Source organism: Nannospalax galili, unplaced genomic scaffold (genome assembly GCF_000622305.1).
Source record: "Nannospalax galili isolate Female #2095 unplaced genomic scaffold, S.galili_v1.0 scaffold704, whole genome shotgun sequence".
Classification (NCBI taxonomy): Eukaryota; Metazoa; Chordata; class Mammalia; order Rodentia; family Spalacidae; genus Nannospalax; species Nannospalax galili.
This window is the reverse complement of record NW_008352394.1, coordinates 1635192-1662865: the sequence shown is the minus strand read 5'-3', so window position 1 is coordinate 1662865 and position 27674 is coordinate 1635192. Positions and strand designations below refer to the sequence as shown.

At 43.0% G+C, this 27674-nt stretch overlaps 1 protein-coding gene across 13 annotated transcripts in view; it reads right to left on the bottom strand.

Moving 5' to 3' along the window:
* Nucleotides 1–27674, bottom strand: part of Ntrk2 (neurotrophic receptor tyrosine kinase 2) — a 385346-nt gene that overhangs the window by 207171 nt on the left and 150501 nt on the right. The window contains exon 13 of one of the 13 annotated variants that reach the window (XM_029554250.1): nt 17470–17908. The exons of the other annotated variants lie outside the window; for them this stretch is intronic. Within the exon in view, the coding sequence (XP_029410110.1) occupies nt 17871–17908 (38 nt within the window). The 3' untranslated portion in view covers nt 17470–17870. Of the gene's footprint in view, nt 1–17469; nt 17909–27674 lie in introns of those variants that run through there. 13 annotated transcript variants of the gene reach the window in all.

The following is a 27674-nucleotide window of genomic DNA, read 5'->3' as shown; positions in this document are numbered from 1 at the left end:
AAAAGATGGTCCTGTAGAACAATTTGCATTCTATCAGCAAAACCCACAAAATCCCCACAACACCCACTTTAGACAAGGTCTGCCATGTCCACTCAGCACAGGCACCAGGAATTGTTCTAATCCTGTATCTGTCTGAGACCATGAGTGACATGTCACACAGAGGGGAAATTTGGAGGCATTTTTATTCTTCCTATACTTTGAACTGTACCAGTTAAGATAAATAAGAAATAAAAAGTTTCATTTCATGATATAAAGGAGGTTGGGGGAATAATAGAGCAGGAAGAGACCTGGTGTGGGGAGAGGAGGGCAGGGCAGAGGGGGCGTATGGGGAGGGACAACTAACACCAAAAGCCTTAAGAAAAAGCCATATGGGAACATACCACTATAGAAAACTATTAAAGTAATACAAACACATTGTAAAATATTTAAAGGACTTACCTTATAACACAATGGCATTGCCCCAACTAGACACCATAGGCTAGCAAAAGTAAAAGCCCAATGCCTCAGATGGACTCCCTCATTTGAAGCTGTTTATTAGGGATCCCATAGACCCTCAAACAATACTGACCATTGCCTCTGCTCTTGGTCACCCTCCAGAACTTGACAGTAAGACACTATTGCTGAAGATACTACATACATGAGCTGTAGAACAAGCAAGGAGAAATCAAGCTGGTGCTGACTTCAAAGTTTCGTCTCTGCTGGCTAGCTTTCATAGTGTTGGAAGGTGCTCTGCATGCTGCCCATAGAAAATAAATTAATCATTAACTATACCCAGCTGTGAATCCTGCATGCTTCAACACCTGGCCTGTTAAGACATGACCTCTGGTGCAATAGTGGCACAAATATTATGGGAATAAGCAATCACTTTCAAATTGGATTTAAGGTCTGCTTCATAAGATGGAGCCTATACCTGATACTGATACCAGGATTAGTAACCTGAGGCTAGACAGGTCATAGGACAGGGGGGAGGTCCTAATACTAGTTTTCTACTAAATAGTTGCCCTATTAAAATAACTTCTAATGACTTGTTATATCCATAGATTCAATGCACCTCTCAACACTCACAAGAGAAGTTTCCTAACGCAGATTGTGATTAACACAGAACCCATAGCTGACCAATGTGCAGAGAACAAGAGGTTTCAGACTGCCTATCTCAGAAGAGGACATCTATATCAAACTTCTGCCCCCCGCCCCCCAAGGCTCAGGGATCATTGCAGAAGGAGGGGCAGAAAGATTGTGAGGGGCAGAAAGATTTTAAGGGCCAGAGGTGGTAGATGACCACAAGGAAACAGTTTTCCAGACAGCTGGTCAGTTACTTATATGAACTCACAGCAGCAGTGACAGCATGCACATGGTCCCATACAAGCTCAAAGCAGACAAAATCCCAGCACAGAAATGGGGAAGTGGATAGGAAATCCAAACCCAACCTAAGGAACATTTGACAAATAATGGCTACTGGGAGCGGGAGAGACAGCCTCTTTCAAGGTTAACCGGGCTCAGTTGAATGGACCCACACAAAAGAACATTTGGGGACACAAAGTAGACACTATAGATCTTACTATAGGTATAATAGAGTACATTAAATTGGGCAGGAGGTAGTAAGGGCCAGTGTGGATAAGGAATTTAGATTGATCTAAATCCAATCAAAATATATTGTATGAAATTCACAAAAATTCAGTAAGAAAGGAAAAGCAATATAGCAACTGGAAAACTCATTTCAATTTTTTCAAAGAAACAAAACTAGTATTTAATTTTAGACACATGGGAGGTGACCTTTTTTTTTTTTGGTATTAGTAGTGTGCCCATCTGAGTTCTTTTAGGAGTGCATTAAAAAGTTCATATACAGGTAAGGTAAAAGGTGGGAGTTCACCCAAAGCCCAAAGCGCTCAGGTCTCCCCAAAGACAAGCAGAATTAGAATGAAGAAGCATATTTATGGAAATTCAAGGTTTTCCCTGTCATGCGAATAAATCCAAAAAGATAAATTTTAGCTTCAACATAAAATGAAGTTATAGCTCTTTGACAAATGATATTCTTTGTTGTCATGACAACTGAGTCTGCTAGAGGTGTGCATAGAGAGGCCTGCCCATAAATCAGATGTTTTAGGAAGGGGTTAAAGCAAACATTTCTAGCCTATTCCCTAGATATAGTGCCAAAAATGTAATTATAGACATTTGTATCAGTCTGCGGTATAGCATGACAGCTCCAATTTTATGAAATGTTAATTAAAAAATCTATTAAATCCATGCCCCTTGGAGAGAAATTAATATCACACCTAAGGTTGAGAGTCAATGCAGCTCAGTGGCTGTGAAAATTGGGATGATAGAGTCAGAAGACGGTCTCTAATCTATGAGCAATGTGGGGAAGAAGTTAGATAATATTCCAGCTCTCCAAAGAAGGAAAGCTGAGGGGCACTGAGCAAAGCTTAAAAGCTTTCTGAAGCTTGGAGAACATGGAAAAATAATCAAAGATTTGGGGGTGGAATTGGACAGGAAAGGCTGACAGGATGAAATTAGCACAGATCATTGAACCCAGAAGACGGACTGTGGCAGCTCCCAGGGAAGTCAGAAAAAATGAGAATTGGCTTTAAAATCAGATGTTAGAAAAATGTTTCTGAAGGTAAAGGTCAAGAAATTCCACCTCAAGGTTACAAGTTGGCAGCCTGCAGACCAAGCTGAGTTAAGAGACAAGTTTTGTCCAGCCTGTAGCATTCTTTTAAAAATGTATATTGTCTGCCAACATTTAAAAATCAGATTTCACATAAAACCTGGCTGCATCTCTTTACAAAAAAAAATTGATTTGGAAGCAATGGGCCTGGATTCTGAGCAACTGGAGCTGGAACTGAGCTCTGAAAATACAAATTCCATGAAGACAAGACGGTGGCTTATACCTCATGGTCCCAGGACTTAGTGAAAGACAGGAGGAGGAGGCTGTGTGTGTGGTAGAATGAAAGAATGGACAGAAACTGTCCCTTCAAGTAAGAGAAATGCTATCTGGAGAGCTGCCCCTCCCTGCCTATCATCTGTCTGCTGTCAAGCCATTTTACTTGGCTACTTCGTGCTACGCTTTTGAGCTTTTCTTTAGGCTGCACACCCGTTACCTTTGAAAATAAATCCCCCAGGAACCCATTCTGATGGCTACCTATGTAGACCACTGAAAAGAGCAGCTGATGGTGATACAATATCTTTAAAGGGTTTTATGTATAGTCCCCAAACAGCTTCCATCAAAGTTCAGTCCTGTCATTCATGCCACAGGCAGGGCAGGATGTTGTATAAAAGAATTCGCCAAAGCCCTTGTGGTACTGGAACCAAGTTGGGGCTTCAGATCCGATTGCCTCTACCATATACAGTCCTCAGGGCTTCCAACCACTCAGGCAGGGTCTAGTAGCAGGTTCTGTGGGTTGATGGGGGTCTCTAAGACGATGTACTCACAGGACCTTTCTTTGGAAGAAATTTGCCATATAGTTGTCCCTAAATCCAATAACAATCATTCCTAAAAGAGCAGAGGGCACAGAATCACAGAGAAGAAGGTGATATAGGACAGAACTAGAGATTTCAGTGAAGTGTCTACAAGCCAGAATGGCAAGAATAGCCAACACCCACCAGAAGGCCAGAGCCTTCAGACGTTCTAGAAGTCAACTCCACCAACACCTCAATTTCAGCCTCTGGCCTCCACAAAGGGAAAAAGAATTTTCTCCAAGCAGCATCATCAACTTTGTGATAATTTGTTACTGTGACCTTGGGCTACTAATTTGAAGGTATTCCTAACCACACATAAGAGAAGTTCTCCAGAACTTGTATTGTTCTTAGGAGGGTCTGGTTTCTCTTAGCATCTTAAAACCTGATAGATTATTCTTGTCTCTTACCTAAGAAATTCCCTATACCTAACTAAGCTTTTAGCTTAAGGTGCCACATAGCCTCCCTCACAAATTTTCTCACACAACCAAAGGGGCTCAACTGATGGGGCACACATACTTACTTGCGTCTTTGTAAGCACAGTGAGGGCCCATGATGGTATGGAGCAAGGTGTGCATCCACATAATGAAGATGCAGTTGAATGACCCGGGTTCTGCTTGCCAAATGATTAAATATGGCACAGTGCTAGTGTAGGAGTAAAGTAGGTTCTGCTCCGTGAAAAATCTTCTGTGGCAGAGGCAGGGGGAATTAACCTGGGCCTTGAAAGATGCGTAGCAGTCGCTGTTCTCACTGGTCATTACTGATCATCATCGTTGCTTCTACTCACTCTGCACCTATACCTGTCCAAGTGGTCTATCATACTTTGGCTATTGAATTCTCCAAGTCATCCAACAGAACAGATATCTGCACTCTCAGTTATGGAAGAGAAATCACATAGACCTGGAGGAATTAAGGCCGAAGCCCAAAAGTTATCTACAAGTAAATGATAGGACTCTGCTGGTGAACCTGCAGGGTGCTGGCTAAAAGACAGTCAAGCCTGGCTCAAGCCAACATTTAAGAAGCCAACGTAGGACTCAGTGACTGAGGTATGGTGAGGAGAAAGGCCAAGATCAGCTTCACCGTCAAACGCAGGTGGCATGGAGACAGGCAAGGAGGCAGGAGTGCTAAAAAGTGGGAGAGCTTTGAAGGACATCAGAGAGAACTTGGCTTGACTTCAGGAAGAATAAGCCATCCTGGCAAGCCCAGAAAATGCAGGCATGAGAAGGCATTGACCACAACAGAGGGCACAAAGCAAGGGCTGCCTGGGCAGAAGTGATAAAGTCAGTGAAAAAGAAGATGCTGATCTGTTGTGCCTCTGGGAGTCACAGACCAAAGATGCCCACTTAGCAGATAGTAGGCTGCTTCCGCCTTCAGCTCCCACCTCCGGTGGACTTCCTTCAAGGGAAATTGGTTGGCAATTAGAAGATATATCTTTTAACATGAATATTGAAGAGTTTTAAACTCAGAAGGCCTTAGCACACTGGGGTACTTTGATGCAAGATGTGGAAGCTGGAGGCCTACTTCCCTGGGGGAACTCGCCTCACCAGCACTAGTGTCTCACCATTGGGGTTCATAGAACCCAGAAACACTGCTTGAATCACAGATACGAAATTCTAAGCTCATAGATAAACAACCAAGAATGGGGAGTTGCCATTAGCTCTTGGGGGTCCATACAGGGCTGTCTGGAGTGTTGCTACCTCCAGAGCCCCTTCAGGTCCTATTGGGCTTTTGCTGTCTTTCCTCACTCTCCATCTACCCTTTCTCCACACTGTCCAAAAGGCAGAGAGGTAAGGGTTTGGGAGTCAACATGCTAATAACCAGGCTCAAGATGGTCTGAGCTTTGCATTCTCATCTCATTAAGAAGCTGATGGAGGGTTGAGGATATAGGTCAGTTAGTACAGTGATTGCCCAGCCTGCTCAAATGCCTGCGTTCAACTCCTAGCACTGCATCAACGAGGCATGACAGCATATGTCTCTAATCCTAGCACTTGGGGAGCTGATGACAAAGAATCATAAGTTCAAGTTCATCTTCAGCTACACCATATCTTCTAGTCCAGTGTAGGTACACGAGACCTTGTCTAAGAAAAAGAAAAGAAGAAACTGCTGGAAAGTGTACCAGTCAACACTGACTTCAAATTCCAATTCCAGCCTGGCCTGTTCTCATCACCTAGAGACTTGGGGAAGTCTCTGATTTGTGGACTTGGGTCATGTGGGTTCTTTGGCTCCACCAATGTTGTATTGTGCTGTGTACCCTGCCCGTGGCCAGAGACCACTTATGTGTCCTCCCTTAAGAGCTGCCCTTGTGCTAAAGGAGCTGGCATCTGCTTGCTGCAACCTTCAGCCACTGTGGGGCTGATACATAGATATGGAGCCTCCCCCCTAATTGAAGGGGAGGATGACTCTGAGGGATAGTTTACACTCTAGCATCTCCCAGACAATCAGGTCAAAGTCAGCACAAGGCTTTGTCTTACATCCCACTCCCTTTCTCTGCCCTGTTTCCTTTCCCAGACACACACTAATAAATCACTGACATGTGACTCCCCATCTGAATATCAGCTTCCAGGAAGCCCAACCTGAGACGTATCTATCTCCTCAAGGCTGTGGAGAAGGCACCAAGCCTGAGAGAGACTAGCAGATTGTCCAGCAAGTTGTCCACAAAAAGCAAATTTTGGCAAAAAGATGTATTTTGTTTGGCTCCTGGAAACTTTAAAAAATGTTATGAGCCTTGCAAACTTTTAGAAACTGGGAAATCTCACACAGAAACCCAGGTTTCTCCTCATCTTAAGAAATCTGATCGGTTTCCCCTAAGCCTACATTCCTACACAGAAAAAGGGGCTACCCTGCGCATGGAGCCAGTTCTTGCTGGTCACCTACATGCGCCAGCGCCTCGGTCACCTACATGCGCCAGCGCCTCTCCAAGTCTCTGGAGTTTTCTTGAGTTTGTGATCAACAATGTAGCACATAGGAAGCATTTGCTATAGTTTGTAGAATCTGTTTAAATCAACCCACTGAAAGACTGCTGGAGAGCAGGAGAGAATAATTGTGCAAGAAGACACATCGCTGTGTTCCACTCCAAGTCTTTCCTCATGCCTGGCAAGGTATTGATGCACGCTGCCATAAACACTCTTCTGAAAGAATATGAATCAATAACTAGGGCTGCCGTGATAGGAAATTTGTTTAACAAGGAACACAAAATGCAAGAAACTCACTTGTGGTTTTATATGGAGGCGAGAAAAACAAAAACAGGTCTTAGATTCTGATGTTGTTTTATGTTACCATAAATAAAAAGATGGCTGCAGCTCAAAAATGATATTTTAAACAGTTCAAAATGTTGACTTTCCCAGTCTGTGTGCTTTTTTCTTTTTAAAGGCTCACTATGGTTGAAGCTCTTGTAACCACTGAAACCGGCAGTAGGTCACTGAAGGGAGCAGGGGTTCCCTAGTACACTGTGGTCCAGCACAGAGGGTATGGATGCTGTACTGTCACCCATGTGCTTTCCAGACAGGTGGGGAGCAGCAGGTAACCAGCTCCCCCATTAAATGGCAGCATCCACAGAGGAAGAGCTGTAAGAGTGCTCCTCGCAGCTTTCAATAACTGCAAATGGGTTGACCAAGAGTCTGAGCAGCTGTGCTCTGAAATCCATCTCCTCATCTGCATAGAGGCTAAGCTCTCCACATGCTGCTCTGAGGCCAGTACCTGAGAGTGATGGGAAAGTCATGGTAGAGCCATCCTGGGAGACAAGAACACCTCTGGTGGCTGACTTAGGGCTCAGAGTTTTCCCAACAGCCCTGCCAATGCTAACTCAGTGAATGGCCACCCAGTGGGCTGACCATCATCCCTCCTCCCCTGTGCTTTCATGAAAGTCCTTCCCACCTTGCCTTGAAGACTTCTCTGACTTCCCATTTTTCCCTCACCTTCCAGTTTCTACTGATGAAAAGCTTTGCAGATCTAATTGTATCTTGGTGTCACTTCAGGGAGGAAATGCTTTGCCCTTGGAAACGCCATTATCAGACCAGGTGTGGGCTCATTAGAAGATGAGGCAAGGAAAATGCTGTGAGCTACAGGCCAGCCTGGACTCCAGAATGAGACCTTGTCTCAAAAAACAAATGAAACAAAAAGCAAAGGCACAATAAACAAATTAATATATAATGTCTATTGTTTACCTTTGACAAATGTGCCCCCCCCTAAAAGAGGCCCCTACTTCAATGTGGTTACAGGAGTCCAAGGAAGAAAGGAACGGGAGAAAACGTGGGTGAGTGTGCTTTAGGAACTGGGGATGGTGTAAGGGAAAAGAAAAAAAGAGGGCAAGGAGGAATAGGAAGAAAACATCTTGGTTGTTTCTCCTTGGGATAATTTTCTATTAAATTATGGGCAGAAATATCCCCGGAATCACTTGCTTATGCCACTAGGAAAGTTCTCTGAGAGTTTTCCTGTCACCTATCTTCAAACCGGTAAGTAGGAGGGTGGGAAACATCTTTGGAGTATTTCTGGTCAAGTCCTTTGCAACCAAGTGACAGCTACAGTGTTACCATCATCTATATCCTAACCCTCCATGTTTCCAGCTTTTCATCGTGTTGAGGAGCAGAAAAGGGCAAGTATGAAATATGAGAAACTCTTCATAGCAAAAAACGAAGGTGTAGCCCCCCTCTCCGAAGGTTAACATTAAAGGAAGTATTCAGGCTGGTTATTTCATAATTCACAGAAAAATAGAGAAGGGAGACAAAATCAGCAGCATCATTTATAAACCCTGGAAAATGGAAGTTTCCAAGCTGTCATAAATAAGGACAGAAGTATTTGCCAAGTCTAAAATCCACTCAATCCTTACATTCTGGAACCCAGAACACCAACCTTGTGGGATTTATAATCATTTCTTCTCAGCAAAACTTCTTGCTATTTATAAGAAAGTAAAAACGAAAAGGAAAATACACAACATGAGAAGGTCTTTATTTTCTTAAAAACCTGGGAGTGTCATGCACACTGAGCACTGGGGGAAAGGAAGAAGCAGAAAGCCCTGCGTGCTGTTAAATCCCATCTTCTCAAAGACTCCTGGAAGTTCTCAAGAGTTCCATCTTGTGTGCGCATGCGCGTGCATGCGTGCGTGCGAGTGTGCGTGCATGTCTCAAAGACTCCTGGAAGTTCTCAAGAGTTCCATCTTGTGTGCGCATGCGGCGCCTGTGCTGGAACTTAACCTCGCTCCTCTTTCTTTCGCCTCGCACACCCCACTGCATATATACAGAAACTCCCTGATTCCACCCAATCAATTTAAAGTTTTAATGTGTAAAAATTAAAGAAAAGACATTATATTTGCTGTGCTTGTGTTAGAACGAGAGGAAAAGTAGAGGAAATTATTTGGGAAAGATGAAAGTGGATAAAAGAGAAAACAAGGCTAGAGATATTTCACACCCATTTATACATTTAGAGGAATTCTACCTGCCAAAGGAACAACAGAGGTCTAAGCGCTCTGAGAATCTGGCAGAGGGGATGCCAGGTGCAATGGGAAACCCCTGCCCTCAGAGAACAGGGACAGAAGCGGGGGTCCAGGGACCCTGGCCGAGAAGCAGCTTAGCTTTATGAGTGGCTACTTTCTCATGTGTAAATTATGACAACAACAAAAAGGAAATTACAGACATTCCATCCGACCCATACAGCAAGGGTGGCACAGGCCTGGGGTGTCTTTGATCTCACGGGGAGTCCAGCTCTCTGTGTCACATGTAATCAAAACAAAACATCCTGGATCTTGAATGGATTTGATGTAACTCGAAATGAGATAGCATATAAAGAATTTAGCGTGCGTTCCGCTTAAGGTTCTTTTAAAGAAAACGACCTTGCTCTGGCTGGTTTAAATGAAAAGGTCTAATAATGGGCACTGTATAGAAAGTATGAGGTAGTAAAGCGGACAAAAGAAAATGAGAAGGCGATAAAAGTGGTGACAGCTAGAAGACTTATCACCTCTGGTGATGATAAACAAAACAAGGCAACAGTATAAGGAGGAGCCCACTGAGAGCTGGAGCCAGGGAGAACCCCAGCGGGCCTCCAGATGTGCAGGGTTACTCCTGGTGAGCTGGTTCTCCACACACAGGACAGGCATATCGAGTCACCTGCTGTGCAATTAAACAAGGCACTCAATCAGATGTTTGGTGATGGAGAGCTGATTGACCTTCTGAATCTAGGAGCCGGAAGTACGTGCAAAGAAAAAACCTGCTCAGGGAGTTGTTCTTGAAAAGTCGTAAGGATCCTCAGAGGTGTGTCTTAGTTTATAGGGAAACTGCAGCTCCCCCAAAAGGTAGAACAGTGCTGGTGACTTTGTATTTAACCCAAGACTCAAGGGATGTTGTGTAAAATTGCATGAACCCACCTGAAGCTGAATTATAGTCCTCAAAGCAAACAGTGTAACTTACATTTTTATTTAAACAGTGCAACAGAACCAATTACGGTATGATGAGGATTATTAAAAAGAAATAGAAGGGTGGACATGAGCACAAGAGATGTTTATCCTTTCCTCCTTGGAAACAAAGTAAAAATATCAAAAGGAGGGAGAACACTTACTGCTCATTAGTTTGTGGTTGGGCAGAGATTTAAATTCCGTAAACACAGGCCCTGAGATCTTGTGGCCTGTGAGATGGACTTGAGCAAAAGACTGGAAAATTAGCATATGCCCTTGGCAGCCTCTTCCGGTCCCAGGCTGCCAGAAGAGAAGCAGGCAAAGAGGGTTTCCATGTGACCACGCAGCTCCCAGGCTGCTCTGCTTCTTGGTACTGCAGGAGCAGGGAGCAGCTTAGGCGTTCTCTGTCACTTTGAGCTATCCTTTGAATCCTGTCCCTGGAGGTGGCTGGATGTGTCCTCAAACATTCCTTCCCACCACACTCCCACCCCTGCTGAGGTGATTTCCCCAGGGATTACTCACTGGACAGTAGAGACTACTCCAGAGGATTGAGAAGGGCTGAAAATCAAGACTGATGAAAACAGGCACTTGAGGACAGTCAAAAGCAACAAATCCATCATCAGTTACAATGCACAAAGCAAACATACTCTGGATTCTCATGAGCTAATTAGCACTGACAGCATCCTTGATACAACCGGTTTCACAAGATAAAAGGTAAAACGCAGGTGCCAGTTTCTCTACCAGGTCCATACTCGCAAGTCAAGATCTGCAAGGGATTCATTAGTGCTGCAAACACCGGAGTAGGAGTAAGGGCCTCCTGGGACGGAAAGTAGGCATCATCTACTTCAGTGACTTCAGTTAACCTGACAACTCCCTTCTGTCAAGAAGGATCTCTGTTCAAAGCCAGTGCCAGAAGTGACCACTGGGCAGTCACGATGCCCAGAGTGACCTCCTCACACAGGCTATGCTGAACCTCCTGACTGGCCTCATACAGGTCCCAAGTGGGCTCTGAAGGAAGAGCTCCAGCTTGAACCAGTCTTCCTCAATGCAAGCTGGAATTACCTCTTGTTACTCAAGTAATTTGGGGCTGTAATTTGATGGTTGTGTTCCTCGGTTTCCAGATCTTCAAGCTATGGGAACTAGCTATTTGCAAAAGCTTCACAGATTTGTTGGGAAGCCCAGGAAGCAGTGAAACAGAGCCTGACATATAGTAAGAAATTGCTATCTCTGAACCATCACCATCTCTTGGACCCTAGGGTAGATTTCCTTTTTGATTTTAAGGTTAACCACTGCTAAAATGTTAATGCCTCTTATACTAAATGGTTTAATGCTAAGAAAAAAAATTCAGATTACAATGTGCTTTTTAATGAAATCAGTTTTATTGCTTAAAAACATAAAATAGCTCCAGTGATGGAGGCAGGTATACCCGTTAGCAACAAGCTGCTTCAGGAAACAGAAAAGAGAAATCCGGCCACTTGTAATTCATTATCTGTAAACATTTGTTCTTAAGACATGAGGGAACTTGAAATAAATCTTCCCTGTCAAACAATCTTTCTAAAATTTTATTATTTTTTTATTTTTATGTGTATGAGTATATTGTCTGCCTGTGTGTAAGTGCACCCATGTCGTGCAATGCTGGTGGAGTCAGAAGAGAGTGTTGGATTCCCCTGGAACTGGAATTACAGACAGTTTGTAGCTGCTATGTGGGTGCTGGGAATTGAACCCAGGTCCTCTTCAAGAGCAGTCAGTGCTCTTAACCACTGAGCCATCTCTCTAGCCCCGAAATAATCTTTTAATCAACTAGATTTTTTAAAAAAATCTTAGCCAAATATTTTTAAATAATTCAAAATTTGAAGTTAAGGTAGACTTTGTTCCAGTAATCAAAAATTGTGAGTTAACGGGATAAAAGAAGATGGCTCATCTTTGTGAAAAGATACCCAATACCATTTCATCAGTACCTTCAAATTCCATAGTATCATTCCAAGTTAATAATTATAGCAACACAGACACAAACTCAAGGATTCTCTTATTAAAATCAAATCTGAGGTAGAACCAGTGTGTGGGAATGCCTGATAGGGAGAGAGGCCCGGGGAAGAAGGGTGATAGCCCTGAAATGTTCTAAGTGGCTTCGTGGCTCAGGCCGTATCCAGAAATACCTTGTGTTAAGGACTTGAACTGACCGTCTCATTTAACTCTCACAAGAGCCCCATGGGAAGGTACTATTACTACTATATTTTCATTTTTGTGAATGAAGAAACTGAGGAACAGAGGTCAAAGGTTTGGAAGTACGTCTGAGATTCGCCCTGCCCTGTCCAGCATTCTAAGAACAACATGTAGCCTCCAAATACCTGGCAGAATCTGGTCTCAGCTCAACAAGTTATAAGGGCATTTAGGGAAACTAAGAAAAGGCCAGAGCCAAACCTAAGACCCAGGTCGCTAACTACCAGGTCCTTATAAAGGCGAGTAAAACACCAGTCAGACTAGATTTGGTTTTCCAATCCTAAAGTTCTGAATTTAGAAGAAAACCCCTTCCAGGTTAGCAAAAGATGGTGGTAGGCTCAAATAAGTTCACCACAGGGTCATCTAAATCATATTTTGGCTTACTGCTAAAGGGGAAAATGAGAAAGGGAAGGTTTGATGGGACCGTAGTGGAGACAAGGGGATGTCGAGTGTGGGCCCCATGCTGGCAGCCACAGCCTGCATGTGTCATGTCTCCACATCCATTTTTGTCCTTGCTCTCTCCTTCCTATGGTGGCACAAGCTCTTGTGGATATTTGGCCACAGGTGGCTTAGTATAGAGTGGCAGAACACTGAGTGTACCATTCTTTCAGAACCAGAATCATTCAGGTGTTTGAAATACCAGGTTTCCAAAGAATGTAAAGCTCTATTTTAAAACAAACAAACCAAAAACTTCCTTAAGCATTTTTTTGGATTACCTTTTAACTGATGAGAGTAATTCTAATGTCATGAACCATACCCTTATGTGTATAATTCTTACTGATGGACTCATTCCAGAATCTACAGTAGGTCTGGGACTCCTCATAATTCTCAGCAACATTTCTTACTGGTTTTGTTTTTTGGTTTTGTTTTGTTTTGTGTTTTGCTAATACCTTCAGTTCTGAAAACCGTTATTGGACCAGAGGTGATGATATGTGTTTGGGGCAGGGGAGGTTGTATGATCTACAGAGAATACAAGGCACACGGAGATGAATTATAAAACTTTATTGACTTGTCAAAGAAATGAATGAATTCAGCAAGTACATTTATAGTCTATCCATATTGTTAAAACAACACTTAAAATAAAATTTTTAAAAATGAGTATCCATTGTTTACAGGAAATGTGAGAAGAGATTTGAAAACCTGGAACATTATAGGGAAAAACAACACATGAAAATGAATCCCAGTTTGCTTCTGGATTCCAGAAAAATGAATTTGAACCTTGAATGGGTGAATAGTGGATTCTTGGGCATCTCTTGTTACTTTGTGTTTGTTCATAACTCAATTCATAAGTGCACTGGCTAAAATTAAATTGGTAGGAAAATTTCGGTTCTTTTCTTTGTTTCTTACAAAGTTTTTCCAAGAAAACTAAGACTCCCAACACAGCCAATGGTTTGTAGGGTGGGGTTGGGAGCTGCTTCAGCATTACTGGCTGCCCTGCAATATGAGTCTAGATTAAACTCAGAGTGATTTTATGTCATGTTCAAATGGCTGGGAGGTCCCTTTGTCCCTGAAGACCAAAGCAAGGAAATGGGCTGTCCACAGCAGGAAGCTGCCTTCCGTGGCAGAAATTTTCATGTAACTTTCTGGGCTGAGAATTCTGTCAGCCTGGTGGCACCCACCCCAAGTACCCACCCAGAGCAATTTAAATTCAGGAGAGTCTTTAACCTTGTCATGTGTCCTTAGATAAACTTGACATGTTCACAAGTACTGTGATGTGTGAATAGGGCAGAATACATTGGGCCATTTCTGTACAAGATGCCTTGGAGTCAGATCTGCTGAGCTGCACAATCCCAGGAGCTTTTTGGTTAGAAAGTAGAACAGCTGGCACAGCCCACACAGCTGGAGGCAGTCACCCCATAAGTCCATGTCCTGTGGAATTACACACTTCAGTATAGGCCCCTCCCAATATAATCTAGAGTCTGGACCAAACAAGATGCAGTAAACTTCAATTAGAGTGTGAAAAACTTAGTTCAAGGCCAAGGAAGGAATTCTAGGCAGCAGGCACCAAAACAGATAGAGGTGTGAATCACCCTCCTGGAGAGTGAGAGGAGTCAGCAAGATTCAATTCAGGATTGTGATTCTATTTTACAATAGGAAACCAACCGGCTGAGTGTGTTACTGTGCAAAGCAGCCAATAAAACCAGAAAGATCTTTCAGATTATCATGGAGTCCATTTAGAAAGAGAGAGAGAGGGAAGAGAGCGAGAGAGAGAGAGAGAGAGAGAGAGAGAGAGAGAGAGAGAGAGAGATCACGCAGGTGCATCTGTCCTGTTCTTACACCCAGCATAACTTGAGACTGCATTCCTGCCATTCGCTCCTTCAGTTATTTATTCTGCAACCCCTGTGTAAGTAAGTCCTCTGCTCTGTCTGAAGACAGGCCTCGGGCTTCCAGCTCTTCTGAGTCCAATTTAGAATCACAAGAAGAGCAAGGAGTCCAAGGCACACTGTGCTGTTCTGTGCTGTGGGGCTGAGAGTGTTCAGCCCTCGCCCTGCTGGGGAAGCAAGAGTGAGAATGGAACTGAGTCCCTCTGATGCATGCTGGGGTTCATTTCTCCTGCTGAGACAACCCTCTTCAGCCTAGGACTGCTGTCACAGCTGAAGTTGATGTCTTATGATGACATTAGTTGTTTATTAGCCTATCTCAGCTGCCCAAGAGGGCCTCAGAAACCCCATCAAGGGCGGGTCAACAAGTTCCGGGACCTGGCTATATCTCTTGAAGGTGATGCACCTGTTGTCTGGAGATCAAGGGCCACATTAGTGTGCTAAGGACACCATGAAGATGGGGTATGCTCTCCCTCACCTCATCCTGATGAATCTGAGTGGACCAGGTGGCTTGGTGGCTGGAGAAAAGAAATCCATGGCATACAAAACAGAAGGAAAGACTTACAGGGATGACTCTGGGAACAGTGGAAGGGTACTGCTGTAAGAAAAGTCCCAGCAAGGTGACAGGGTAAGGGCCTCAGCTGTGCGGGAGTCACAGAAAAGTCAAGGCAATGAATACATCTCTGGGATACTATAGTCCATGTCGGAGCTTCTGTAATATGGTTCTCGGTGCTGGGCAGGAAGAAAGTGAGTTTGCAGGGAAAGACAGCAGGCTACAGTGAAAACAGCAATTGTGTTCTAAAACAGAAGTAACCAACTAGCAGCCCACAGGCAGGCTTTGTTGGCCTACATAATGTTTTAAAAATAACTGAGCCAACTTTTTAAAAATAGGTATTTTTCTCATAAAAATCCAGGTTTCACATCTTCCTTAAAGAATCGGATTTGGAAACCTGGGTCCTTGTTCCCAGGACACAGTTGGCTGGACTGGGTGACAGCTGCCTCTGGGGCAGGCAGGTGCTGGCTCACCCAGACCACTGTGAACATGTCAGAGACTTGCCCGTCACTGCAGTGCCCATTCTTACTGGAGAGCCAAGGACCTGATTTCAGCAAAAATATGCCCTCTCTTTCCCAAATGCTCCAAACATAAAACACCTGCCATTGTGAATCCCTGAAAAGCAAATTTCTTCTGTGGGACCAAGAAAGCGAAGAGTAAAAGGGAAGGTATTAAAAAGAAAAGCTGTGCTACCGATTATAGTCTTCAGGGGTGAAGATGGGAACAGCACAAAACACAAGAACCATGTGAAACAATTTGCTCAGCCTGCTGCTCTCATCGTTCCCTGGGAGATGCCAACTGATCTTTGATTACTACATCGTATCTGTCCCCTTCTTTCCATTTTAAAAACTACCACACCATCCTTCTAACTGTTAACTAAAACTATTGTTTTTTATTCTTTCTAGTCTGAGAAATTTATAAAATAATCTTTAAATAATCCATCACTTTTTATGGCTCCATAGAATAACATAAAAGCTTAATTTTTTTGTACCAAATGGCCAATATTTAAGAACACTTACCATGCTAAGCCCCTGCCTGGCTGGCAGTTTGTATTTCATTTTCCTTTTAGAGGTCAGGATTCCTGCTATTAGCTGGCCTCTTTGTAAGCCAACACCTTTGGGAAAGATGGCGATCTCAGTAGTGACAGCAGCTGTGCTGTAGCAGCAGGAGCTGGGAGAAGAGGATGTAGAGGACACCGAGCCCTCCTCATGCCAAAAGGCCACCACACAAGCACAACTAGAGACAAAGCCTGTGAGAAGGGACAGCGTGATCTGGCAAGAGCAACTGACCATCTTCAAGCATGGGTGTGGAGTGACCAAGGAGAATACTCTAATCCACAGGCTCGCAAAGTGTCTGCACCAAGCAATAACCTATTACTGGCTACAGTAAAAGATGCAGGACAAAATATAGGTGTTCTTTTTACATGAAGTAGTGCCTAAATGGGTTTTGGTTTGTTAGATTAATGCCTTGCTTACACGGGATTCAAAATAAAGTTTACAAACACGCTGTAATTTTTCATCGCTTTTTAAAAAATCTATAAATCCTTAAAGATAAACTACAGGACTAGAACACCTACTTTTTAAAGAAGTGTTGATAAGTTTCTAATTTAGCCACTGTACGTATGTGTAGTCTTGAATGAGATGTTCCAGCCTGGCCCTGAAGGGGTGTGAAGGAGTGGTCAGACCTCTTTAGGATGAGCATACTCCCTGGTGCAGATGGGACAGAGCCTAAAAAGGCCCCTGTGATCTCAAAGTGAATGAAATGGGGGTCCGTAGGTCAGAATGCAGCAATTGGCAGCTGGAAGGTACCCTCTCAGCAACGAGGAAGGACACATAAAGCACAGATTCATTATCAACCTGCTGCCTCTTTGCTGCTGGGGTCAGGACAGGCTTTCCTGCCCATGGAAACCCAGCAGTAGGGCAGCGTGCCTGGAGGACTGTCCTCCCTAGTCTGTCCTCTCCTGCTCACAGCAGGCCACCATTCTGCCTCCAGGCCTTTTCACAGTAGAAAAGCTGGAGTTCTGTAATGCAAACAGCATGAGATGCTGAGGCCTTCTCACTAGGCTGACTTCTAAAAGGCAGGTGCTTCACAGAGGGCAAAGGAAAAGGGGCAAGGTTATAATTTCCCCATATGCATATATTCTGCCTTCGCTGTTCTGAAACTGGCTGTGCTTAACTGAAACCATATCTCTGACCAAACAGCAGCTGCTGCTGCGTTTTGCCTGCTGATGGACTTTAAAGCAATTTTAGCCTTATATGGCTCTGACACCCAAGCTAAAAGTTTGGACCTTTACTGCCAGCAAAGCATAGAACCTTTTAATAACACTGCAGAGTCCCCAAAGTAACAGTGCAGATACCCCTAACTCCTTTAATCACGATATTGTAGGTGGAAAAGTCAAACTCACTGAAGTCAGTAATGATTAGAAAACAACAGAAAATGCTGCTGAAATAGGTGTTAAATGAGATTAGACTTTTAGTGCGCATTTACACCTGTCTGTAAATTATACCTATACATACATATATATGCATGTGTTGTTTTTAAATTTGCAATTCATCTTTAATAAACAGAAGCAATTAATATGAGCACATTTCCAGTATGGTCAAACAGCACACTTTTCAGAAGGGAAGCACAAGGCACTTCAACTGGAATTTCAATTCTGTATTTGAACTATTGTGAGAACAGAAGATCGATCTAAGGCGTTTTCTTCCGTTGTTTCTTGGTTGCCTGAGACCTGCCTCTGCCTTGGAGTTCCCCATCACAGCTCACAGTAAGCAGGCTTCAGACAGTACATCCTCCAAGAATAGCCCGTTTCTACCAGAAACCCCCAAATAAGCAGCACTTCCCGGGATTAAGCAATAGCAGTCCCAGGGGTCCAGCTCACAAAGGCAGCACCAACCAACAAGCACCACAGCCCCTTCTTTTGTCTTTTTCTTTATTTCAGCTACCCATCCAGTGGGATCTTATGAAACAAAACAAAACCTAAAAGAAACACAAAATGAAACATAAGTCATGCTTGAAAGAAAAATCAATGGAAATTAACATACAAGCACAATCACTTTTAAAAGAACATAAGAAGAAATCAAAATAAAACACAACATGGAATATGCTTTCAAATATAAGACAATATATAATAACAGAACACAAATTGGGATAAATGGGCATCACATTACTGAGAAATTTTCATTTTAAACCAAACACCAATTTACATGGCACATGAAATATGGGAAACGCAAAAGATTTCTGCACACAGATCCACCCACAATTATATCAGATGTTAGCAACTTAAGGAGGAGAAATCTGCATACAGTATAAGCAATCTCTGAGGAATTTCTATGTATCTGCTTAGAGGAGCAATTTGATTCAGCCACAAGGATCTATTCAAACCCAGATTTTCTTTTAGTTCCCTAATTTCACCAAACAATGTCAAAATAACCAACTCATTACTCACCAACAATGCCAGAACCTGGATGGCTTTAACTTGTAAAATGTTGGGCAACACAAAGGTCTAGATATTTTTCTTAGGAATTCAAATATTGCCTGAATTTAAGTAGCTTCCACACCGTATATACAACGTACCGATAAATGTGATGCCTGTTCTGTAACTCAATGTATAGCATGCAAAAGGCAGAATATTGCATATTATATATGAATATATGATACATGCAGTCTAGGACTCATAACCGTGTGTATTACATATTTTATATGTGCCATATGCCATTAGTTCATTCAGAACATTTATTGAACACAGAGCAAAGTGTAGACCCTATATAATAGATGATGCCAAGTAAAGAAATATGGAGTTCCTTGACTTCACATACTTCGTTGCCCTACAGATGAAGAGAGAAGAGCAGATAATTTGCCAGATTCTCAGATAAGCACTGTGTCCTCACTAGACTGTTGCGTTTACCAGTAACTCCAACAAGACAGGTTCTATTAATCTACGCTCTTTACTGTGAGGGAACTGAGGCCTAAGCAACTTGTCCAAGGTTGTATAATGCTGTGTGCTGTTGCTCTGATCCAGCCTAAAGCATCCAAACCCATGTCCCCATGTAGGAAGGAGACACACAGAACAAGTTGTCTCTGAACATGCCTTGGAAACAGCAGAAGCGGCAATAATTCTACTACATTAATTTTGTGTGTAATTTGCATGAATCTTCATCAAATCCCCAAGTGGCGAAATAAATGGCATCACACTAGAAACCCCCAAGACATTTTCAAGTTCAGCTTTGAAAGAATCCTCTCTGCCCAACTCTCCAGACTCTCAGTCTTCCTCTACCAGGTGTCTGGTCTGCCAAGTACGGGTGTCAGCTGCCTCCAGAGCTGTAATTACCACCACCAATCTGCAGCATTATTTACAACAATGCTGAAGAGCCTATGGTGCTTGATTTGCATGGCGTTCATTTCTCCTGCTCTTCCATGTCTCAGAGAAAGAACTCAGTAAAGAAATATTGTTTGTGGGTTTGATCCCCTGCAAAGCCCTCAGAAGTCAGGAAACACTCCTGGCACTAGTTCCTTCTCCTTCCTACCTTTCTCTAGTCTTTCTTCTAAAGTTTTACCTCTAGGCAAACACTAATAGTGCTAGTTTCACAGTACACTATAGCCCACAGGATGAGCGGGCCAAATTGGCAAACCAAACTTCTTAGTAATTGCTTCAAGTCTGAAGAGGGTGGGTCACGAATGCCTTCCCACTGAAACAATAGGATTAATGTAAGGATGTCAGGCTTGCCAATAAAAACAGGAGAAACTGGATGATACAAACAGAAGGCATTATCCCCAAATAGAAAAAGGCTGTTGGTTCAATATACTAGTTCTGAGCATTCACTGGGGAAGGCTTTTGACTTTCCTAAAACAGCAGAATAGACTATTCTCTGTGGAGTCTTTCTTCCAATGAGTTGATGATACAGGAACTCCAAGAGTTTTACCACCACTAGAGTGTTTGCAACAGGAGCCAAGCCACTCTTTCTTTGTCTCTATTTGCCATTTTCCTGCCCCAAGCCTCTCCAGCTCATGAATTATCAGCATTAGGAAATAGAGATTACTCTTCTCGGCACTGACTCTCTCATGCTGCCATTTGCTCAAACCGAAACCACCTTTGCTCCGATGCAAGCTGCTCATCTGAAGCCTTCCTCTGTTTGTCTTTTGTGAGGTATTCTTCTCAAAAAAGGGCAGAAATCAGCTCCATCCTCCATGAAACAAAAAAAGAGTGGGTCTGCCATGAAAGCACGGCTTCCTTGTGAGGGAGCCTATTATAACAGTGAGCCATGGGCAAGGCCTCAGATTCATTTCCATCACCCCTCACCTTAAAGAAGGCAGTGCAGTCTCCCTTTTGAAACCCTTGATTCTCATGCACTGCTGATGGACTGAAGAGATCCTACCACATATTGAAAACTTTGTTTCATTTAGACAGTTGAGCTTTGTAAAGAAACTTATCTGGAGCTCTGTATTTCTAAGGGATTGCTAGTAAGTACGTTTAATGAGAGCACCAATGTACCTATCCTGACCTCTGGACTCCTACTCCCTCATGTTATAAAAAATTCAAGAAAGGGACCTCAAGATGATATGAAACAATAGATGATTATTTTCTTCTAGTGAGGGGAAAAGTTTTTAGACCACAACAAATGGCTGAACATCTTGTGGGTTTAGCAGCCAAACGAGCTGTCTAGCTTATGAGCCCGAAATATAGATATTTTGACAACGTGACATTCTGAAGCTTTCACAGCATTCCCATGGTGCATCGTGGTTACTGTGAGCTCAGCCCCTCTATTGAAAACAATCCCGGGGAAACCTTGTCAGCCCTGTGTGCACTAGCTGAGCTACGAGGCGAGGATAAAGCCGGCTTTGTCTCAGAACTGTGAGGCACAGTTGAAAGCAGAGGAGGAAAGGCAGAGGAACCTAAAACCCAATCTCGCTGCTTGCTGATTTAGTATCTACCTGTTGGCCCCTTGAAAGGAAAGGGCTGGAGACAGGGTTTGAAGGTCAGTGACGCACTCTGCTTTCTTGCCATTGGCTCACAACCTACTTAGATTTATTTACATTCAAAGGTGCACACGTGTTCCTCTTATTACTCAGAAGCAATCAGCCATAAAATGGCAAGGATAGGCAGAACATTTAAATTAACAGCAATTTATCTGGAGCAAAAGGAAAACTGCTGATTCCAGAGGAAGCAGCAGGAATAAAGATCCAGCTGCTATCTAAAAAAGAAAATCTTATCACATTTGTCACTTGCAGAGTTCCAGCGGAAAACTGCCAACCTGAGCATGGGTGTGGTATGGTGGCCCCGTGGTGATAGTGTGATGGCTGGGACCCTGGGGAGCAGTTATCTTCATTGGAAGGCAAAACAGATGTTTTCTGAACCTTTTAGAAAATGTTTACTAGGTGAAAATCAGACAATAAACTCTCAAATGCTTATAAAATAGGCTCCACAGAAATAGGGGACTGGAAAGCTGTCCATCACGATCTGAGAGAGGTTCAATTCTGCTACATTTCCACACCTAAGCTTGAACATCAATTGTCCAAATTTGACATTTGTGGAACACTTGGTATCTATGGGTTATGGCAGCAACTACTGACACCATACTTTTCCCATGTTATGTAAGTAAGTCATTTGACCGCACAGTGGATGTGATGTGCCCATCATCACCTAGGAGTAGAGAGATTGAAATCCAACCTCAGAATGTCCAGATTGTTGAAGCACCATTTTCAAATGCATCATCTGTATCTTTAACGGAAGCTTCCCTGTATGTGTTTAGGTCCTGGTGCCTTCTCTGCATTCAGCCAAGATGCTTACATGTTTTCCAAATGCCCTTTGCTTCCTAATGGTGGGCTCTGTCTGCTTATCATCTTTTCTCCAGAGACTTCAGTCCTCCCAGCAAGCATTCCTCCTACATGCCTTGGCCATTTCTGAGTTCACCCTACTCTTAACTTCTGTGGCATTTGATCCTACTCATGTGGCTACTTTCGCACCTGCTAAAACCTGTGTACATTTTCTTTAGACTTGGCTACATCCGGAACTCCATCCCACAGAAGGGCAGAGAAAAAGGAGTTATGCACTTTCCATGTCCAACACTGTCTCACTCAAACACCAAGAGCAGACACATTTTGGGATTCACCACAGTAATGCGTAAACTTTGAGTTAATTGAGAATGGCAATGCAGTCAAACACAGAACTGAAACCGGGAAGGAAGGCTCCAGCATTTCTACTGCTCCTCTTGGTTGCCTGGAACATTCATTCACGCCAGAGCTTCTGGTACAGAATCACATCTGTGCTCAGAAGTATACTGAGGCCTCAGAGGTGGACACATGAATACTCAGCGAGTGTCTCACTTTAAGCTCTCAAGGAAACCATGCACACGGGTCAACATTACAGTGGATGTGGGAGTGGGACAGAGGAAAGAAACCACTGTGCACTTCTAGCTGGAGAAGAAAAACATGGCTGAGGATTCTCAGCACGATTTTACAGAAAAAGGTCTGGTTTGAGTATACACAGTAAAGTTTAGTTAATGAGCTGAAAATTAAAGTAAGAAACAGAAAGTTCTTGGCTCAGTGAGAATGCATGAGGAAAGCCAAATTGATTGCACAACTCAGATTCAATCATTGGAAGGAGGTTATGGCCTGATCAGGGCCTGGTGACAAGTGTCCAAGCCTGTAGCAACATTTCGCAAAAGATAGACAGTACATCCAGAGACAAATACTGTCACATTGATCCATGGGGGTCATCTGAAAATGCTTTAAGTACAATAAGAAAGAATAAAAAAGATGGAGTTTGTGTTCTGAGGGTCATTCAGACACTCAAAATGTTCTGCTACGGCCAAACAGAGATATGCAAACCAGTCTAGTATTCTGTAGTGTGTGTCTAACCTCCTGAATTTCAATAGGCATATACAATTGTTCCCCTAAACCTCAGGGGGATTGGTACAAGGACCCCCCCAGGGATACCAATATTCTCTGACACCCCAGCCCCTTATATAAAATAGTGTACTGTTTGCATGCAACCTGCACAACAGCCTGTCTGATTTAAATCATCTCTAGATGGCTGACAGTACCTAATGCAACTTAATGCCAAGTAATGAGCTGTATGTTGTATTGTTTAGAGAACAAGAAAAAGAAAAAGTGGTCATATGCACCCATGCAGCACCGTGCCCCCAACAGATATAGAATACATGGACACGGGGGCTGACTGCACTTTCTGTAGCCACCACAGCTTCCATGCCTATCCCTGATCTAACCAAAATACTCTAACCAGTGGGTGACTATAACATGAAGCTATACAGGAGTGGGGTGATATAAATCTCCACACTGCATCAGATTAAAGCTGCATGAAATCTATTAAGAACCTCAAACACACACCAAGTAAGTTGTTTGGCTCTGCCCAATTGTGTTTAAAACTGTGAACCATAGACCACAGGTATTTGGGAATGAGTTCCTAGAAAAACAAATACTGTACAAAACATACAAAGCGTATGCAAGATAAATCAGCACCTATCTGGGGATGAGGATGATTATTAGAGTGAGGATGAAAATCAGGAGATGGAGAGAGAAAGGGAAGAGGAAGAGGAGGAGGAGAAAGAGGATGAAATGAAACATAACTGCTGTTGTTGTGCCTCGGAGACCACCTTAAGTAAAGAGTGTCAGAACTAAAGAGTAAGCAGAGAGACCATAAGAGAAAAGGAATTCAAACCCAGATCCAAGTTCAAGCTGAGCTTAGGAGGAGGGTAAGTAAAAATGGCATTAGCACTTTGATTAGGAACCCCAAGCTGTGTTTCAGAATCCAAAGACCCTTCAGTACTTAGGAATCCTGCTATCTTGCTAAGAAAGCAATAACCAGGAGGATTTTGGGGTGGACAGTGTCCCTAGCTGTTGTTAAAACCCAGAAGCCGTTTTACCAGTGGTTTCAACTAATCTAGGAAAGGATCAAACAAATGTCCTCACTTGGACAGAGAAAGATGCTTATGAGCCAAATCTCCACCAAAATTAGCTAAGTGGAAAAGATAATGGAACCTCAGCTGAGCGCCAAATGTTCTAGAATTGAAAAAAAGAGAAGATTGATATTACACATGAACTGATATATGTAACAGGTGTTTCCCAAACACACCACAGGAGAGCAGGGAAGAAGAGCAGAGCCTTGTTTCTTCTGGCCATAGTCATCTTGGAAGTTAAGTTGTCATTCTGTTACCTGCAGCCATTACCTAGCTAGAACAAGAACTGAAAGGTGCCTCTCTTCCAGAGCATCTCCAGAAGATGGGGTTTGACAGGGTTGCCATGGACTTGTGAGACCCTCTGTGGATATCTGAAGAACATAGGTTGAGATGTTGACCATCTTGTGCTTTCATAGTCTACTATGACTTAACACTCATCACTAAAGAGAAATTGAAAGTCTCAGATGGACCTGGGGAAGCATGACCAGCAACTCTCCAGCAGCCATCTCTCATCCCAGCAAGGTACAAAAGGACAGAACCCTGCACTGGTCTCAGTCTGGAGTACCTACTCATTTGTACCAGCAAGAATCAGATTTATGCTCTAACAGTGTTTCTGCATCAGAATGAACCCTCAGGATTCTAACTAGAGTCAATCACTAGGCCTGTTCCATACATATAGCAGGTGACCTATTTCCAGGAGCCTGGTTAAACATTGTCAATGGGAGACTCAGAAAGCGCAAAGTGAACCCCAAGGCCACAGCTTACATAGTCAGACTGAGGGAGTCAACAGAACTCCCACCTTGATTTAAATTAACCTGCGGTTCCAGAAGTTCTGCTGCCAATGACGTTGCTATTTTCTCAAAAGGTTGCTATCTCCTCACTTGTGAGGAGCCCATTCTGCTGTGCCAGCCCATCTCACAGGCTTCCTGGCCCTCAGGAGCATCTCATAGCACTGGGCACTGGTGGCTTTACATTGCAGCAGCCCCTTCTGAAAGCCAGTGATCGTTCTCTACTCCCCGACTCTTTTGTGCTGGAACACAAGGTCCCTACATAAGTTTTTGGTGCAATTATATGTAGAGAAAACTCTGGGCACTAAGGAACATGCATTTTTTGAATACCCTCTTCACACACACATATACCAGATGTCACAGTTCATCTTTCTTCTTAATGAGGTAGGGATAGCAGCTATGGCTAACCAAATATAAGATTAGTGAACAATTATGTCAACCATATCAAATCAACGAGATTTAAGACACTGGTAAAGCAACGCATTTCAGTTTTTTAATGAAAATGTAATATATACAAAGTATTTTACATTCCTTTTTGGACTATTTTCCTAAACTTATAAGCCATTGTTTGGCAAGACAAAATAATTAAAAGAGAAAGGGTATTTACCTTATAATTCTGCACTTTTTGAGTCTACAGTAGGAATCATACACACAAGGGATGAGAGGGATTGAAAGATGTATGTGACAGGCAGAAGCAGTAAACATTTTTTTTAAAAATGCATTGCATGACACGGGTGCACTTACCTACATGCAGGCAATACACACATACACATAAAATAAAAATAATAACTAAAATATGAAAAAAATTTTAAATCTTGAAAAAAATATTTATTTTATGTGTATGTGTGCATTGTCTGCACTTAGGTAAGTGCACCCATGTGGTGCAATGTTCACGGAGGACAGAAGAGGCTATAGGATCCCCTGGAACTGGAGTCATGGACAGTTAGCTGCCATGTGGGTGCCAGGATTTGAACCTGGGTCTTCCGCGAGAACAGCCAGTGTTCTTAACTGCTGAGCCATCTCTACAGCCCCAGCAGTAAACATTTTAACCTGCCACACCAGCAAAAGGTCAGTGTGTAGCCACATGTGTGTAGCAGAAGTGACTGGATTATAAATTGGTTTTTCTTTCATTCTCCACACTTATGGCCATTTCTCATCCGTCATTTAATTCTACAGAATCCTAGAGCTTTACTTAAGCTGCTATGAACACTAGAGTTTTAACTAGAAGTCGCCACACACATTTACCTTCCTTGGTGACTGCATGTTAAAGGACTCCTTTCCACAGTGATTCCTGAAAGAAAACTACCTGGCTGGCTTGTCTGACAGGAAGTATTCATTTAAAGCTAGACAGGTGCGAATTCAGATCCTGCCTCCTTTGCTCCAGAGCTAGGTGACACTGGCCATCAAGAAACCATATTAACACTCAATAATTCAACTTTAGAATAGACATTAAATATACACACACTTTTTCATTTTCTTTATTATTGTGTGTGCATGATATGTGTGTGTGGAGGTCAGAGGAAAATGTTGTGGAGTTAATTCTCTCTTCTACCTTTAAGTGTGCCCTGAGGATTGAACTCAGATGACCAGGACTGCATGACATTCCTTTGCCTGCTAAGCCCTCTCGCCAGCACTTGTATGTTGTGATGGCTGGACCTGGAATGAGAACTCACTACCTCTGATGTTGTCTACGGGCTCCTCAGTGTAGCGTAGTTGCTAGTATCATGACTGTTAATATTTAGGGAAAAAACATAGGCATATAAATTTCAAGCTATCCTATTGATTTTAGCTGTTGAGGGAAGGAGATTCAATTTTCTTGTTTTAAATTTTGTTATTTTTATTTTATGTGTATGACTGTATTATCTACATACATGTAAGTGCACCTGTGTATGCAATGCCCATGGGGGTCAGAAGAGGACATTGGATTCCCCTGGAACTGGAGTTATGAATGGTTGTTAGCCACCATATGGGTGCTAGGAAGCAAACCCAAGTCCTCTGCAAGAGCAGCCAGTGCTCTTAATTGCTGAGCCATCTCTCCAGCACTAAGAGTCAATTTTCTTTAAGGGTGTGGCCCCTGGTAGGTCAACTATGCTCCAGTAGATGGCCCCACACATGAGTACGTGGACCTCACAAATTGGACTCTGTGGGTTATAGAAAACCAAAAGAAAGAAAGAAAGAAAAAGAAACCATGAAGTTGGGAAGAGAAGTTAGGAGAAGGAGGAGGAAGTGAAGATGATTGAAATACTTTGCTTGCATGTACGACATTCTCAAAGAATTAATAGAAATATCATGTTTAAAAATTACAATCAGAGTGGTCCCTTTGACCAAAGAAAGGTCTGTGTTCTACCAAGTATGTATGAGTAACAACAACAACCAAAATTTTCAGGTTGACAAACTATGAGTCCATAAATTACAGATACTCTTGACCCATTTCGTGGAGCCACTGAGAAGTGTGTTATAAATGCAACCACGACTTTAAACCACGTGGTGACCATGTTTTTAAAGCTTACACTATTGGGACAGACCTTAACAATTGCCTCCTTCCTGGCCAGTGTCTTCTCTTTTGCTTTCCTTCTCTGAGCTGTACATGTCCCTCTCTCTCTCTCTCTCTCTCTCTCTCTCTCTTCTTCTTCTTCTTCTTCTTCTTCTTCTTCTTCTTCTTCTTCTCTCTCCCTCTTTCTCTGTCTCTTCCTCTCTCCTCTCTCTCCCTCTCCCCTCTCTCTCTTTCTCTCCCTTCTCTCCTGCTTTCTCCTCTCTCTCTCTCTCTCTCTCTCTCTTTCTCTCCCCTGCTCTCTCTCTCCCCACTTTCTCTATACTGCAGCTCCTTCTCCCATCTCCTCTCTCTGTGTTGTCCTGTAGCTTGGAGGAATTGAGAGACATAATGGTGGTAATATTCTTATTCATTTATGGAGTGGGGGTCATGGCTGAAATTTGGATACTTTTTTTTTCCTTGTTATAGTGAGTTCCAGGACAGCTGGGGCTACAGGGAGACCCTGTCTCAAAAAGACCCCCCAAAAGTGTATATATATATATATTATGGGC